Genomic DNA, 14,950 nt, shown 5'->3' on the forward strand with positions numbered 1-14,950 from the left:
CCATAAGAGGAGTTACATATGACAGATATTTTCAACTTTATTTTCCAGTACATCGTAATTTTTATATTAAATGCAATTTATAGCTATTTCTTTGACAAATTGTTAAATTTTTATAGATGTGATAAATCAGGCAACTAAGAAAACACCTACTATAGCTTAGACGTGCGTGCGTTCCAAGACATTGACAGGACCCCTGGCCAAATCAGGCTGTAGGTGTGCGCCTCAAGCTGTTAAAACCAGTGGTTACAAATGAGCATTATTCTAATTAAATTATTTGCTTTAACTTTACTTAATAATGCTTACGGTTTTGTTAAACAGTCAACAATATTAAGGTCGTATTCGAGGGGTATGTTGGATCATGTTGTCTTTCCATTGATTGACTTGGCGGTAATGCTAGCTAGCTACTGCTGTGTAACGTTAACTGCGCCGTCAGTTAGCATAGCTAGGTAGCTAGCCAGCTATGAATGAAGTCTCAGCCAAGAAACCAGGCAGTTGTCAAAAATATTAGCTAACTAGCTGGCTGACCAGCTGTTGAAGCTAGCTCGCCGACCAGCTGTTGAAGCTAGCTCGCCAATCTAACTTGTAGCTAGTCTATGTATGATTGGTCACCGTTTACAATAAAATGTTATCTGCCAATTTTGTCTTGCAAAGGCACCAGAATGGGCAGCATGCAAGTTAGCAATCTAACGCAATTGCTGGCTCATGATGTCATGAGTTTCAACAGCAGCTGTAAGGAAAGTTGTCATACAATTCTACATATCTTTGTTATTCATTCACGAAGTCAATCTTCTTTGTTGCTAGATATTGCTCCTCAGCCTGTTAGCTAGCTAAGGCCAAGGTACACTACATGACCAAAAGTATGTGGACACCTGCTCGTCGAACATCTCATTCCAAAATCATGGGCATTAATATGGAGTTGGTCCCCCCCTTTGCTGCTATAACAGCCTCCACTCTTCTGGGAAGGCTTTCCACTAGATGTTGGAACATTGCTGCGGGGACTTGCTTCCATTCAGCCACAAGAGCATAAGTGAGGTTGGGCACTGATGTTGAGTGATTAGGCCTGGCTCGAAGTCTGCGTTCCAATTCATCCCAAAGGTGTTCGATGGGGTTGAGGTCATGGCTTTGTGCAGGACAGTCAAGTTCTTCCACACCGATCTCGACAAACCATTTCTGTATGGACTTCGCTTTGTGCACACGGGCATTGTCATGCTGAAACATGAAATGGCCTTACCCAAACTGTTTTTGTTAGCGTTAAGATTTCCCAACACTGGAACTAAGGGCCTAGCCCGAACCATGAAAAACAGCCTCAGACCATTATAACTCCTCCACCAAACTTTACAGTTGGCACTATGCATTCGGGCAGGTAGTGTTCTCCTGGCATCCGCCAAACCCAGATTCGTACATCGGACTGCCAGATCGTGAAGCGTGATTCATCACTACAGATAACGTGTTTCCACTGCTCCAGAGCCCAATGGCGGCAAGCTTTACACCGCTCCAGCCGACACTTGGCATTGCGCATGGTGATGCTAGGCTTGTGTGCGACTGCTCGGCCATGGAAACCCATTTCATGATGAATAGTTCTTGAGCTGACGTTGCTTTCAGAGGCAGTTTGGAACTCTGTAGTGAGTGTTGCAACCGAGGACAGACGATTTTTACTGAGCGTTGTTGCTCCTAGACGTTTCCACTTCACAATAACAGCACTTACGGTTGACCGGGGCAGCTCTAGCAGGGCAGATATTTGACTAACTGACTTGTTGGAAAGGTGGCATCCTATGACGGTTCCATGTTAAAAGTTCTTCAGTAAGGCCATTCTACTGCCAATGTTTGTCTATGGAGATTGCATGGCGGTGTGCTCAATTTTTATACACCTGTCAGCAACGGGTGTGGCTGAGCTAGCCGAATCCACTAATTTGAAGGGGTGTCCACATACTTTTGTGTATATATAGTGTGTGACATGCCGGACCTCACGTAGCTGCTTAGCTGAAGATGGGGTGTTGGCTAATTTATTGAGCTGCAATGTTACTGCAATAGCAGCAGCACTATTATCTGATAAATATATTGCAGCAGTTTCCATGGTGAGGTTTGGTGTTATGCATTGATTAAATTGACATACAGTGGCTATCCATGTTGACTGACATGGCAGGCCATGACAGGCATCTGTTTTCAGTGCTTTGACAATGTATGTTTGCTGTCATCAGACTAATCCATTGTTGAGGGTCCAGGATCATGACTAAGCCAAGTTGTCGGTGGTAAAAGACTGTCTGATTCTCACTGTTCGTTCGATTTGAAAGCATACTTTACTACCTAATTCACCTTTTTCCCCTCTGTTCAGATAATCTATCATGGCTACTACTGAGAATGCAGAGACAGGCTTACCAGAAAACAAAGGAGACCATCATCGGAGTGCTTACCCGGACACAAAGTATCCAATGAAAGTCCAGTACTGTGGAGGTAAGTACTAGGTAGTCGTAGTAGGAGGTAGTAGCCGGGCTGCGTCCGGAATGGCACCCCATTCTAGTGCTCTATAGATGATCATGGCCAATTCCTAAAACATTGTTTTGTAATGTCACATTATTGTCAAGGTTTAACACTTCTCCATGTAATTGTTTTTGTAGTGTGTTCCTTGCCAACAGAGTATTGTGAGTACATGCCTGAGCCGGCAAAATGCAGGCAGTGGCTGGAGAAGAACTTCCCAGATGTGTTTGCCAGAATGAGTGTAGGTGAGTTCCATCAGACAGTCTCTCACTCCCTCCCTTATTTTTCCTATCAGGAAGATGGGTGCTGTCGTATTTAAATATATATATATTTTTTTATTCTGCCTTATTGGTCCCGTAGGAAATGCACCCAAGCAGGACACCGGCTGTGAAGAGGCGCCCCCTGTTGGAGAGGAGGAGGAGAGGAAGAAGCAGAAGCGAGGTCTGAGTTCAACTCTAAAGTTTTAGTTTTGAATTCTTAAATGCATCCTTCCTCCTCATATCCTAACCCAGTGTTTCCCGGCACAATCTTCAGGGACCCTCTAACCGGTCTCCATACTTGTTCTATTCCAGACTATTGTTCTATTCATCAAGCTCTTTATTGGCAGTAGCGGTGCGTGGGTAAAATCACTGGGGTAGCCAAGCCAGGAAAAATACATATTACAACCTAGGTGTAGTGATTATTGCGTTGTTTGCTCTATAACCCGTTAGGCAAAGACAAGTCACACAGTGGCTGAACAAATTCAACCGTACTTTTGTTTCATAACAAAACCGGAGAGTAGCAACTGTCCGGTGAAGTCCACAACGCAAATATTGCATGTAACAAATAGTTACATGACCTACAGCAGGGATGGGCAGTTGGCAACCCACAGCCCCCCTTTTGTAGGAACTCCGTCGGGGTCTCAGCTTACTGTTTAGAGTTAGAATAGTAGAATAGACAAGGTGCAATTTTGAAATGTGGTTCTGCAGCAGCAGTTTTTCTCTTATGTCAGTCACTGACAGTCACTCAAATCAAATTTTATTAGTCACATATACGTGTTTAGCAGATGTTATTGCGGGTGTTGCGAAATGCTTGTATTTCAAGCTCCAACAGTGCAGTAATAGCTAACAAGTAATATCTAAAAATTTCACAACATATACACACAAATCTAAGTAAAGTAATGGAATTAAGAATATATAAATAAATACATGGACGAGCAATGTCAGTGGCATTTTTTATTTGTTTTCTTTATATATTTTTTGAGAATTTTATTTTATATATTTTTAACCTTTATTTAACTAGGCAAGTCAGTTAAGAACAAATTCTTATTGACAATGACGGCCTACACCGGCCAAACCCGGACGACGCTGGGCCAATTGTGCGCCGCCCTATGGGACTCCCAATCACGGCCGGTTGTGATACAGCCTGGAATCGAACCAGGGGGTCTGTAGTGACGCCTCAAGCACTGAGATGCAGTGCCTTAGACCGCTGCTCCACTCGGGAGCCCATAGACTAAGATACTGTAGAATAGTATAGAATACAGTATATACATATGAGATGAGTAATGTAAGATATGTAAACATTATTCAAGTGACTAGTGTTCCATTTATTAAAGTGGCCAGTGATTTCTAATCTATGTATATAGGCAGCAGCCTCTAATGTGCTAGTGAAGGCTATTTAACAGTCTGATGGCCTTGAGATAGAAGCTGTTTTTCAGTCTCCCTGCGGTTGCGGGCGGTGCAGTTGCCGTACCAGGTGGTGATACAGCCCGACAGGATGCTCTCAATTGTGCATCTGTAAAGGTTTGAGGGTTTTAGGTGCCAAACCAAATTTCTTCAGCCCCCTGAGGTTGAAGAGGCGCTATTGCACCTTCTTCCCCATACTGTCAGTGTGGGTGGACCATTTTCAGTTTGTCAGTGATGTTTACGCCGAGGAACTTGAAGCTTTCCACCTTCACTGTGGTCTCGTCGATGTGGATAGGGGGGTGTTCCCTCTGCTGTTTCCTGAAGTCAATGATCATCTCCTTTTGTTTTGTTGATGTTGGATAAGAGGTTATTTTCCTGGCACCACACTCCCAGAGCCCTCACCTCCCTGTAGGCTGTCTCGTCGTTGTTGGTAATCAAGCCTACTACTGTTTTGTTTGCAAACTTGATGATTGAGTTGGAGGCGTGCTTGGCCACGCAGTCATGGGTGAACAGGGAGTACAGGAGGGGGCTAAGGACACACCCTTGTGGGGCCCCAGTGTTGAGGATCAGCGTAGTGGAGATGTTGTTTCCTACCTTCACCACCTGGGGGCGGCCCGTCAGGAAGTCCAGGATCCAGTTGCACAGGGCTGGGTTCAGACCCAGGGCCTCAAGCTTAATGATGAGCTTGGAGGGTACTATGGTGTTGAATGCTGAGCTATAGTCAATGAACAGCATTCTTACATAGGTATTCCACTTGTCCAGATGGGATAGGGCAGTGTGATGGCGATTGCATCGTCTGTGGATCTATTGGGGCGGTAAGCAAATTGAAGTTGGTCTAGGGTGGCAGGTAAGGTAGAGGTGATATGATCCTTGACTAGTCTCTCAAAGCACTTCATGATGACTGAAGTGAGTGCTACGGGGTGATAGTCATTTAGTTCAGTTACCTTTGCTTTCTTGGGTACAGGGACAATGGTGGCCATCTTGAAGCATGTGGAGACAGCAAACTGGGATAGGGAGAGATTGAATATGTCCGTAAACACACCAGCCAGCTGGTCTGCGCATGCTCTGAGGACGCGGCTAGGGATGCCATCTTGATCGGCAGCCTTGCAAAGGTTAACACGCTTAAATATCTTTCTCACGTTGGCCACGGAGAAGGAAAGCCCACAGTCCTTGGTAGCGAAGCGGGCGAAGAAGGTGTTTAGCTTGTCCGGAAGGAAGACGTCGGTGTCCACGACGTGGCTGGTTTTCCTTTTGTAGTCTGTGATTGTCTGTAGACCCTGACACATACGTCTCATGTCTGAGCTGTTGAATTGCGACTCCACTTTGTCCCTATACTGACGTTTTCACTGTTTGATTGCCTTGCGGAGGGAATAACTACACTGTTTGTATTCTGCCATATTCCCAGTCTCCTTGCCATGGTTAAATGCGGTGGTTCGCGCTTTCAGTTTTGCACGAATGCTGCCATCTATCCATGGTTTCTGGTTAGGTTTTAATAGTCATAGTGGGTACAACATCTCCTATACACTTCCTGATAAACTCAGTCACCGTATCAGTATATACGTCAATATTATTCTCTGAAGCTACCTGGAACATATCCCAGTCCGCGTGATCAAAACAATCTTGAAGCGTGGATTCCCATTGGTCAGACCAGCGTTGAATAGTCCTTAGCACGGGTACTTCCTGTTTGAGTTTCTGCCTATAGGAAGGGAGGAGCAAAATGGAGTCGTGGTCAGATTTGCTGAAAGGAGGGCGGGGGAGGGCCTTGTATGCATCCTGGAAGTTGGAGTAGCAGTGGTCGAGTGTTTTAGCAGCGCGAGTACTACAGTCGATGTGTTGATAGAACTTCGGCAACATTTTCCTCAAATTTGCTTTGTTAAAATCCCCAGCTACAATAAATGTGGTTTCCAGTTTGCATAAAGTCCAGTGAAGTTCTTTGAGGGCCGTCGTGGTATCAGCTTGAGGGGGGATATACACGGCCTTGACTATAACCGAAGAAAATTATATTGGGAGATAATACTGTCTGCATTTGATTGTGAAGTATTCTAGGTCGGCTGAACAAAAGGACTTGAGTTCCTGTATGTTTTCACAATTACACCATGAGTCGTTAATCATAAAACATACACCATATTTATTCCTGTCTGCGCGATGAACTGAGAACCCAACTGGCTGGACCGACTCGGACAGTATATGCCGAGAGAGCCATGTGTCCGTGAAAGAGTATGTTTCAATCCCTGATGTCTCTCTGGAAAGAAACCCTCGCCCTGAGCTCGTCAACTTTATTATTATTATTAATAACGTAAGAAATAATACATAAAAAAACAAAATACTGCAAAGTTTCCTAAGAGCTAGAAGCAAGGCAGCCCTCTCTGTCGGTGCCATTTTTGTAGGCTCAATTAGCCACTCAATGTCAGCTAACATTTTTATTTATTGGTAAGTTAGTCTAGCGGCCAGCTATCTAAACTTGTAGTAGTCATGGTCGAATTACCGACCGGGGGGGCCCCATTGATTTAGTTAGTCATTCTCACTCAGATATCATATTAAAAACTGCAAACATTTCCCCTTTGCCCCATGGCAAAATGAGTCGAATCTCATAAAATGAGTTATAAAATTGCTAAATCTTCTCTCCGCCCCATGGCAAAATGTGTAGAATTGCAGTAAACTTGCTTTTAAAACTGCAACATTTTCTCTCTGCCCCATGGCAAAATGTCTAGAATTGCAGGAAATTAACTCTAAAACTTAGGGCCCCCAAAAGGCTAGGGCTGACCAGCGAGCCACTGCGGTCCCTCATGATGAGTTCTGATTTTTTGGGCCCCCACCTCCATCAAAGCTGCCCATCCCTGACATACAGAATGGTCAATCAAGTTAATGTTTCCTACATTTTTGAACTACTAAACAATTATTGGTTTAGAAAAATTGAGAGTTACCGGAAGTCGCAAAGGAAATAGGAGCTGCCTCTGCTATTCCAGCACCATTTCAACCTCAACATCATCAAATCAACTATAGCTTATGCTTAGTCTAATGACTTTAAAGAAAACAAAAACAATTTAGTCCAATCAATGTAAGCTAAATATCATGTGGCTATCCATGGTACTGATTTGTGTGTGCGTGTACGTCAAAAACGTGTTGACTCGCTAATGCCATCCTACCCTCTTTCATGTTTCCAAAAGGGTCTGACTCTATCATACAGTACACACTTTTAGTTTTTGTTGTCCTAGACTAGGCTACCTGGGTGAAATGTTTGCCAGCCAACTTCCTCGCATGTTCAACGATGAGCCAGCTAGTTAACGTTAGCCTACTACATCTAGCTACATATTGAACTTCCATCCACTCAGGCCTGGGGCACAATGTATCTTAAATGGTTTGATCAGAATCGCTGTTATAATAAAATAAAATAAAACCAGAAGTCCAAATCCCCATCTCCATCCACGGCTAATTTAGGAAAGGGCCGATATTCTAGCTAGCTAGCCACTGGAGGATAACGACACCACATTTTTTCTGTCAATGACATTTTGCTTTTATATGAATTGATTGGTGTGAAGCTTGGCCTCCCTTAACTTTTTTTGGGTGTGCCAGGACCTGGTTTAGCTAAACCCTGATTGGCTATTATTTTTTGTAGGGTCCCCTTGCTATACGGTATGAAAGTCCCGCCTACTTCCTGGATCATGTCCTACAGTGTTTTAGATTGGCCTTCAAGATTATATAATCAAATTCATGAAAACACGGTCATATGTAATATGTACATTTCTATTTGTATTTGTGGATTAATTTAATTCTACCCTATGAAGGTTTTCGAAAAAATTTAATGCTATGGAAAACCTTCATGAAAGGCATCAATTAGAAGTAAATTAATCCATGAATATAATTTTACATATGACATATGGCCGTGTTTTCATGAATTTCATTATATAATCTTGAAGGCCATTCAAAAACAGCCTTGGACATGATTCAGAAAGTAGGCAGGACTTTCATACCAGTGTATTGAATTCAATAGACGGGTTGGTTGTTTAGCAACAAAACCAACACTATGGGGCAAAACAGACTGGGTTTGCTTAGATTGTTGACAACATGTAAACTATATGTAGTCTCCAATATTTATTGAATACATAACATTGCACAATGAGCGCTTGTTGTCTGTCAAATACGTTGTTACGGTTGTTGGTTAGCTAGCTAGCGAATTTTAGCCATATTAACATTGACGTGACATCAGTCAACACCTCAAGATTTGGTATCAAGAACAAGAGAGAACTAGCTGAAATGAGCCACTTACGATTCCCCATATGGCAGTTTCCTGTCATTGTTGCTAGCTTTCTGGCCATCCAGAATCACAACAACACATGTACTTCTGCCCCATTGAAGCTTGCACATCGTTTTCGTGATGTTCTTCGCTAACTTTGCTAAGAGTTGAGGAAAGACTGACTGCATCACTTCTTATTTTTATGAGAAACAATGTGTTGTAAATTCAAAATTGTTTGCATAGTCAACTTACACACAGCACTTAAACACACACACTTACCCCACCAGATATGCCACCAGGGGTCTTTTCACAATCCCCTGTTCCAGAACAAATTCAAGGTAACGTACAGTATTATACAGAGCCATGAATGCATGCAACTCCCTTCCATCTCATATAGCGCAAGTGAACAGCAAACCTGGTTTCAAAAAACGAATAAAGCAACACCTCACGGCACAACGCCTCTCCCCCATTTGAACTACTTTTTCTGTGTATGTACTGACATGTATGTGTAACTGATAGATGCACGCACACTACGTTGATGTTTTAAATGTGTGTAAATTGTAGTCTTTTGTCTGTCTTTTTCGTTATGTGTCGGACCCGATGATGTGTATAAACCCTGGATGACTGTCGGGGGGCGCTGTATTGAAGCCACCGCACAGCCATCTTGGCACTCCTCCATTATAAAAAATATTTTGGAAGCTATAGAAATGCGTTTATTAATGTCTACATTCGTTTTTGACATGTTTATTCTATTACAGACCCCTTAATGCATACCTTTTTTAAATTATATTATGTGAGCTAAACATAAATTACAAATATATAAAATGTTCCTTAAAGTATGTCTTTTTAGAGAGTACTAATGTTTCTGTCCCCAGTACAACAAAAAAATACTTAAATATACAGTGAGGGAAAAAAGTATTTGATCCCCTGCTGATTTTGTACGTTTGCCCACTGACAAAGACATGATCAGTCTATAATTTTAATGGTAGGTTTATTTGAACAGTGAGAGACAGAATAACAACAAAAAAATCCAGAAAAACGCATGTCAAAAATGTTATAAATTGATTTGCATTTTAATGAGGGAAATAAGTATTTGACCCCTCTGCAAAACATGACTTAGTACTTGGTGGCAAAACCCTTGTTGACAATCACAGAGGTCAGACGTTTCTTGTAGTTGGCCACCAGGTTTGCACACATCTCAGGAGGGATTTTGTCCCACTCCTCTTTGCAGATCTTCTCCAAGTCATTAAGGTTTCGAGGCTGACGTTTGGCAACTTGAACCTTCAGCTCCCTCCACAGATTTTCTAAGGGATTAAGGTCTGGAGACTGGCTAGGCCACTCCAGGACCTTAATGGGCTTCTTCTTGAGCCACTCCTTTGTTGCCTTGGCCCGTGAGTTTTGGGTCATTGTCATGCTGGAATACCCATCCACGACCCATTTTCAATGTCCTGGCTGAGGGAAGGAGGTTCTCACTCAAGATTTGACGGTACATGGCCCCGTCCATCGTCCCTTTGATGCGGTGAAGTTGTCCTGTCCCCTTAGCAGAAAAACACCCCCAAAGCATAATGTTTCCACCTCCATGTTTGACGGTGGGGATGGTGTTCTTGGGGTCATAGGCAGTATTCCTCCTCCTCCAAACACGGCGAGTTGAGTTGATGCCAAAGAGCTCGATTTTGGTCTCATCTGACCACAACACTTTCACTCAGTTCTCCTCTGAATCATTCAGATGTTCATTGGCAAACTTCAGACGGGCATGTATATGTGCTTTCTTGAGCAGGGGGACCTTGCGGGCACTGCAGGATTTCAGTCCTTCACGGCGTAGTGTGTTACCAATTGTTTTCTTGGTGACTATGGTCCCAGCTGCCTTGAGATCATTGACTAGATCCTCCCGTGTAGTTCTGGGCTGATTCCTCACTGTTCTCATAATCATTGCAACTCCACGAGGTGATCTCTTGCATGGAGCCCCAGGCCGAGGGAGATTGACAGTTCTTTTGTGTTTCTTCCATTTGCGAATAATCGCACCAACTGTTGTCACCTTTTCACCAAGCTGCTTGGCGATGGTCTTGTAGCCCATTCCAGCCTTGTGTAGGTCTACAATCTTGTCCCTGACATCCTTGGAGAGCTCTTTGGTCTTGGCCATGGTGGAGAGTTTGGAATCTGATTGATTGATTGCTTCTGTGGACAGGTGTCTTTTATACAGGTAACAAACTGAGATTAGGAGAACTCCCTTTAAGAGTGTGCTCCTAATCTCAGCTCATTACCTGTATAAAAGACACCTGGAAGCCAGAAATCTTTCTGATTGAGAGGGGGTCAAATACTTATTTCCCTCATTAAAATGCAAATCAATTTATAACATTTTTGAGATGCGTTTTTCTGGATTTTTTTGTTGTTATTCTGTCTCTCACTGTTCAAATAAACCTACCATTAAAATTATAGACTGATCATTTCTTTGTCAGTGGGCAAATGTACAAAATCAGCAGGGGATCAAATACTTTTTTCCCTCACTGTACATTTTGTCCTTGACACATTTTAATTGAAATACTGTGGAATTACATTCATTCCTATGGAGGACTGCTCCTACTAGGGAGTGCCAATATGGCCGACTGGGGGTTCAAAGCCTCTCAATGGCCAGTACATAGCATCAGCAATCCAGGGTTTATATACATCATTGGTTGGACCCCAGCAAGACTAGCTGTCGCCATTGGTGTCAGCTAATGGGCATCCTAATAAAATATACATCTAAACCGGTCTATGCTACGTGGCGGAAACATGTCATACTCTTTTTGGCCAGACAGCATCAGATACATGGGCTACACCTACTGAGACAGAGGAGCGCTGTTTCCCTCGCTCTGATGATTTCTCCGGTAAGATCGATTCAGCCACTTGCGAATTGAAGGAAAATTATGAAACAGTGAGAGAGGAAAGAGACAATTTGTATTTTTAATAAAATTATTTGTCAAATTTGGGGGAATCCTGTCCTCCTTTGGCATCCATGACTACACACCTGAGGATTGGTTTTGGAGACCCCTGTGTCTGAGGATTGGTTTTGGAGAACCCTGTTCTAATCTGTATGTTCTGACTGTCCAGGTGGCAGAGGACAGATCAAACAGAAAAAGAAGACTGTGCCTCAGAAAATAACGATAGCTAAAATCCCCCGCGCCAAGAAGAAATACGTCACACGTGTCTGTGGAATGAACACCTTTGGTAAGACTGCTGACTGTCACACACACCGTTACTGTAACCTCCTCATTAAAGACATGGACAGACCAGTAACCTTGTTTTTCTTGCTTGTGACTGTGGACGTCCTCTCTGCAGACATTGACCTTAAAGAGGCTCAGAGATTCTTTGCCCAGAAGTTCTCCTGCGGCGCCTCGGTGACGGCGGAGGATGAAATCATAATTCAGGGAGATTTTACAGATGACATCATCGATGTCATTCAGGAGAAGTGGCCTGAGGTAAGAAAGCTGCGTTTACTCTCCCACGTCACATAGATGATGGAAAATAGTTAGTTACAGGAAATAGACGCAGTAGCCTGTGTGTACCTCAATGAGGGTTGTCACTAGTTACCACAGTCATAAACCCTGCCCATTTCTACAATTTATTTTCATAAAATGTGATTTTAAACTTAACCACACTGCTAATCTTATGCCTAACCTTAAAACTAAAAAGCTAATTGTTTTCATTTTGTGGGTGTGATAACTAGTGGAAACCCTCAATGAGACATCACAGCCCTACACACACTAACCATCTGTCTTTCTCTCCATTGTAGGTGGATGACGACAGCATTGATGATCTTGGAGAAGTCAAAAAGTGAAGACCCGACGTGCACTTTTACTGAGAATGGATGTGACCTGTAACAACAACAACAACAACAACAACCTGGCCAAATGTACACATTAACATTAAAAAAGGAGTCGTTTTATATCTATTTTATTTACTGTATAGAAACTGTGGACTCGGCCACCCCCCCCTTGGCATTTTTCAGTTCTTGATAGCTGCTCTCTCTTGTTTGCCAAAGGTCTGGTCTGATGATCTGAATCCTTGTAAAACGCTTTTCACTTGGCAAGCTTGTAGGGTAATAAATGTCGGTCTCAATCACTTGTTCACGCTTTAGTCCATCTCACTTTGTGTATGTACATGTCTCACTATAATGTCTGCAGTGTGTATTCATGCTGCCTTTGTGTCATTTAATTTCATAAAACACATCTGTGGGCAAGGGGCAGGGTCATCCACTCGTGCATTTTACCAGTAAGCCTATGGTCTCAGGATTCTTCTCAAATACCCCCTGTGGATAGGCCATGTACCCCCAGGGGTCCTAGTACTCCTGGTTGGGAACCACTGTCCTAAAACAATGATAAAGAATAGATTGGTACCTCACTTTGAAACCTCTTCGTTCGGAGTGTTTCCATTTCGTGCCTACTAAACATGACCCTGTTTTGTGACCTTTATCTATGGTTGTTTTCAGGGAACCCTTGGTGCCCCTTATATACCCATGAGTATAATATTTCCACCAGCATAATAGTTTTATAATGAAGCTATAATCCCTGGGCTGTTAGTGTACACACGCAGAGCCATATCCCTATGGACAAATAGAACCCCACAAGAGAGAACACACTGTACGTACACACACACACTCTCCACATTGTTGGCGCTGGAAGATCGTTTGCACAAACAATAAAATCCCCGATCCCAGGAGGTGCGTATTGCACCCTATCTCTCGTCTCTCTTCAGAGGGGAGCAAAGTCACACACAGACGCTCTCCAGTCCGTATCGTTTGACCCATGGCGAACTTCACTACTACGGCCGACAACTGCTGCGCCTTCGACTCTCCCATTCTAGACCGGGTACTGCCTCCTATCCTGGTGCTGGAGTTCATGTTCGGGCTGATGGGGAACGTTGTGGCTCTGTGGATGTTTATCTTCCACATGGACACCTGGAAGCACAACTCTGTCTACCTCGCACACCTTGCCGTGGCCGATTCCATCGTCCTGTTCTGTCTTCCCTTCAGAGCTGACTACTACAGACGCGGCAAGCACTGGATCCATGGTGATGTCCTGTGCCGGCTTATGCTGTTCCTGTTGGCGGCCAACCGTGCTGCTGGCATCTTCTTCCTTACTGCGGTGACCGTCGACCGTTACTTGAAGATCGTTCACCCTTTGAACAAGATCAACCGGATGGGCCTGAACTACGCTCTGTGGGTGTCTCTGGGCCTGTGGGGCCTGATCATCGCTGCAACCGGGTACCTGCTGGCCGACGAACACTTCTTCTACCGCAACAACCGGACGCAGTGCGAGAGCTTCAACATCTGCATGAGCTTCAGCCCGCTGTCTACATGGCACAACACCTTCTACGTAATCCAGTTCTTCCTGCCAACCGCCATTGTCACCTTCTGCACCGTCTGCATAGCCTGGCAGCTGAAGAGCAAGACGCTTGACACCAAAGGGAAGATCAAGCGGGCGGTGCAGTTCGTCATGGCCGTGGCACTCATCTTCATCATTTGCTTCTTCCCCAGTACGGTGTCTCGGATCGCTGTGTGGATCCTCAAGGCCTGGTACAGTGAGTGCCGGTATTTCCAAGATGCCAATTTGGCGTTCTACACCTCTGTGTGTTTGACCTACTTCAACAGCGTGCTGAACCCCATCGTATACTACTTTTCTAGCCCGGCCTTCAGCGGGACCTTCCAGAAGCTGTTCAACAGACTGCTGGGGAGGAAAGAGGAGGAGGAACAGCCAGCCTTGCCTGTGAACGGGACCGGGATCGGCAGTCCGAACACAGTATCAGGGAAGATCTGAAGTGGTAGTTAGTCACTTCTAACCACTGATCCAGGATCTGGGTCTGTACTTGCAAAGTGTCTCAGAGTAAGTCTTATTCATTGTGATCTAAACTACAAAACTGATCCTAGATCAGCACTCCTACTCTGAGACGCTTTGTGAATATGGACCCAGAAGTATGACTCAGTGTGGTTATTTCTACTCCTAGTGCAGGGTTCCCCAACTGGTGGCCGCTGGTGATTTTATTTGGAGTTATTGTTGGACATTAAAGATTGTAAAAACACCAGCAAAAATAATCTCCAAGTGATTTTAATTTGGGAAATCTGTTCCAAAGTATTCCCATGCATAAAATAGAAATACAGTGTATATGTGATCATATGCAAATGTAAGCAAGGTTTGAAATTATTATGTTTTAGTCAAATATCTGTTTGGGCTTCTTCTTGCTGTCAATTTGCAGTCTACAAATTATTTATAATTATGTTTTGGCCCCCTGACCGTCACTCAATAAATAAATCGGCCTGCGGCTCAATCTAATTGATCCCTGTCCTAGTGGAATATTGTTGTGTCTGTCAGTGACTGCGTTTACATGCACACAGTATTTTCTATTTTTTATTTTATTTTATTTAACCTTTATTTAACTAGGCAAGTCAGTTAAGAACAAATTATTATTTACAATTACTGCCGACCCCGGCCAAACCCGGACGACGCTGGGCCAATTGTGCGCCGCCCTATGGCATATTCCAGACAGTAGCTCATATCCGATTACGGTCTTATTCGGGGTAAACTGTTTACATGCACCTTTGATA

At 43.7% G+C, this 14,950-nt stretch overlaps 2 protein-coding genes across 3 annotated transcripts; both read left to right on the plus strand.

Annotated features, from left to right (window-relative positions):
* Positions 1 to 177: 177 nt before the first annotated feature.
* LOC311136213 (density-regulated protein-like) lies at positions 178 to 12,477 on the plus strand. Of its 2 annotated transcripts, none has more exons than XM_084170329.1 (7): positions 178 to 346; positions 2,333 to 2,451; positions 2,616 to 2,720; positions 2,836 to 2,916; positions 11,461 to 11,577; positions 11,689 to 11,828; positions 12,143 to 12,477. In XM_084170329.1, exons 2-7 carry the CDS (start codon positions 2,343 to 2,345, stop codon positions 12,185 to 12,187), a joined length of 597 nt encoding a protein of 198 aa, XP_084026455.1. In that variant the 5' UTR covers positions 178 to 346; positions 2,333 to 2,342; the 3' UTR covers positions 12,188 to 12,477. The 2 variants fall into 2 exon arrangements, with proteins under 2 accessions (XP_084026455.1, XP_084026456.1); XM_084170330.1 differs by having other exon boundaries at positions 180 to 209.
* Positions 12,478 to 13,154: 677 nt separating this feature from the next.
* Positions 13,155 to 14,674, plus strand: LOC311136210 (hydroxycarboxylic acid receptor 2-like; the record flags this gene model as incomplete). Its single annotated transcript, XM_084170325.1, has 1 exon — positions 13,155 to 14,674. One exon carries the CDS (start codon positions 13,155 to 13,157, stop codon positions 14,163 to 14,165), a length of 1,011 nt encoding a protein of 336 aa, XP_084026451.1. The 3' UTR covers positions 14,166 to 14,674.
* Positions 14,675 to 14,950: the final 276 nt, after the last annotated feature.

This window comes from Coregonus lavaretus (genome assembly GCF_964263955.1).
Source record: "Coregonus lavaretus genome assembly, chromosome: 10".
Lineage (NCBI taxonomy): Eukaryota > Metazoa > Chordata > Actinopteri > Salmoniformes > Salmonidae > Coregonus > Coregonus lavaretus.

What these genes read in the sequence shown, in the direction of transcription:
- LOC311136213 (XM_084170329.1), top strand. Translation starts at nt 2,343, where the DNA reads ATGGCTACTACTGAGAATGCAGAGACAGGCTTACCAGAAAACAAAGGA. An exon ending in GAAAGTCCAGTACTGTGGAG is followed by an intron (nt 2,452 to 2,615) that starts GTAAGTACTAGG and finishes TTGTTTTTGTAG; the next exon opens with TGTGTTCCTTGCCAACAGAG. An exon ending in TTCAGGAGAAGTGGCCTGAG is followed by an intron (nt 11,829 to 12,142) that starts GTAAGAAAGCTG and finishes TCTCCATTGTAG; the next exon opens with GTGGATGACGACAGCATTGA.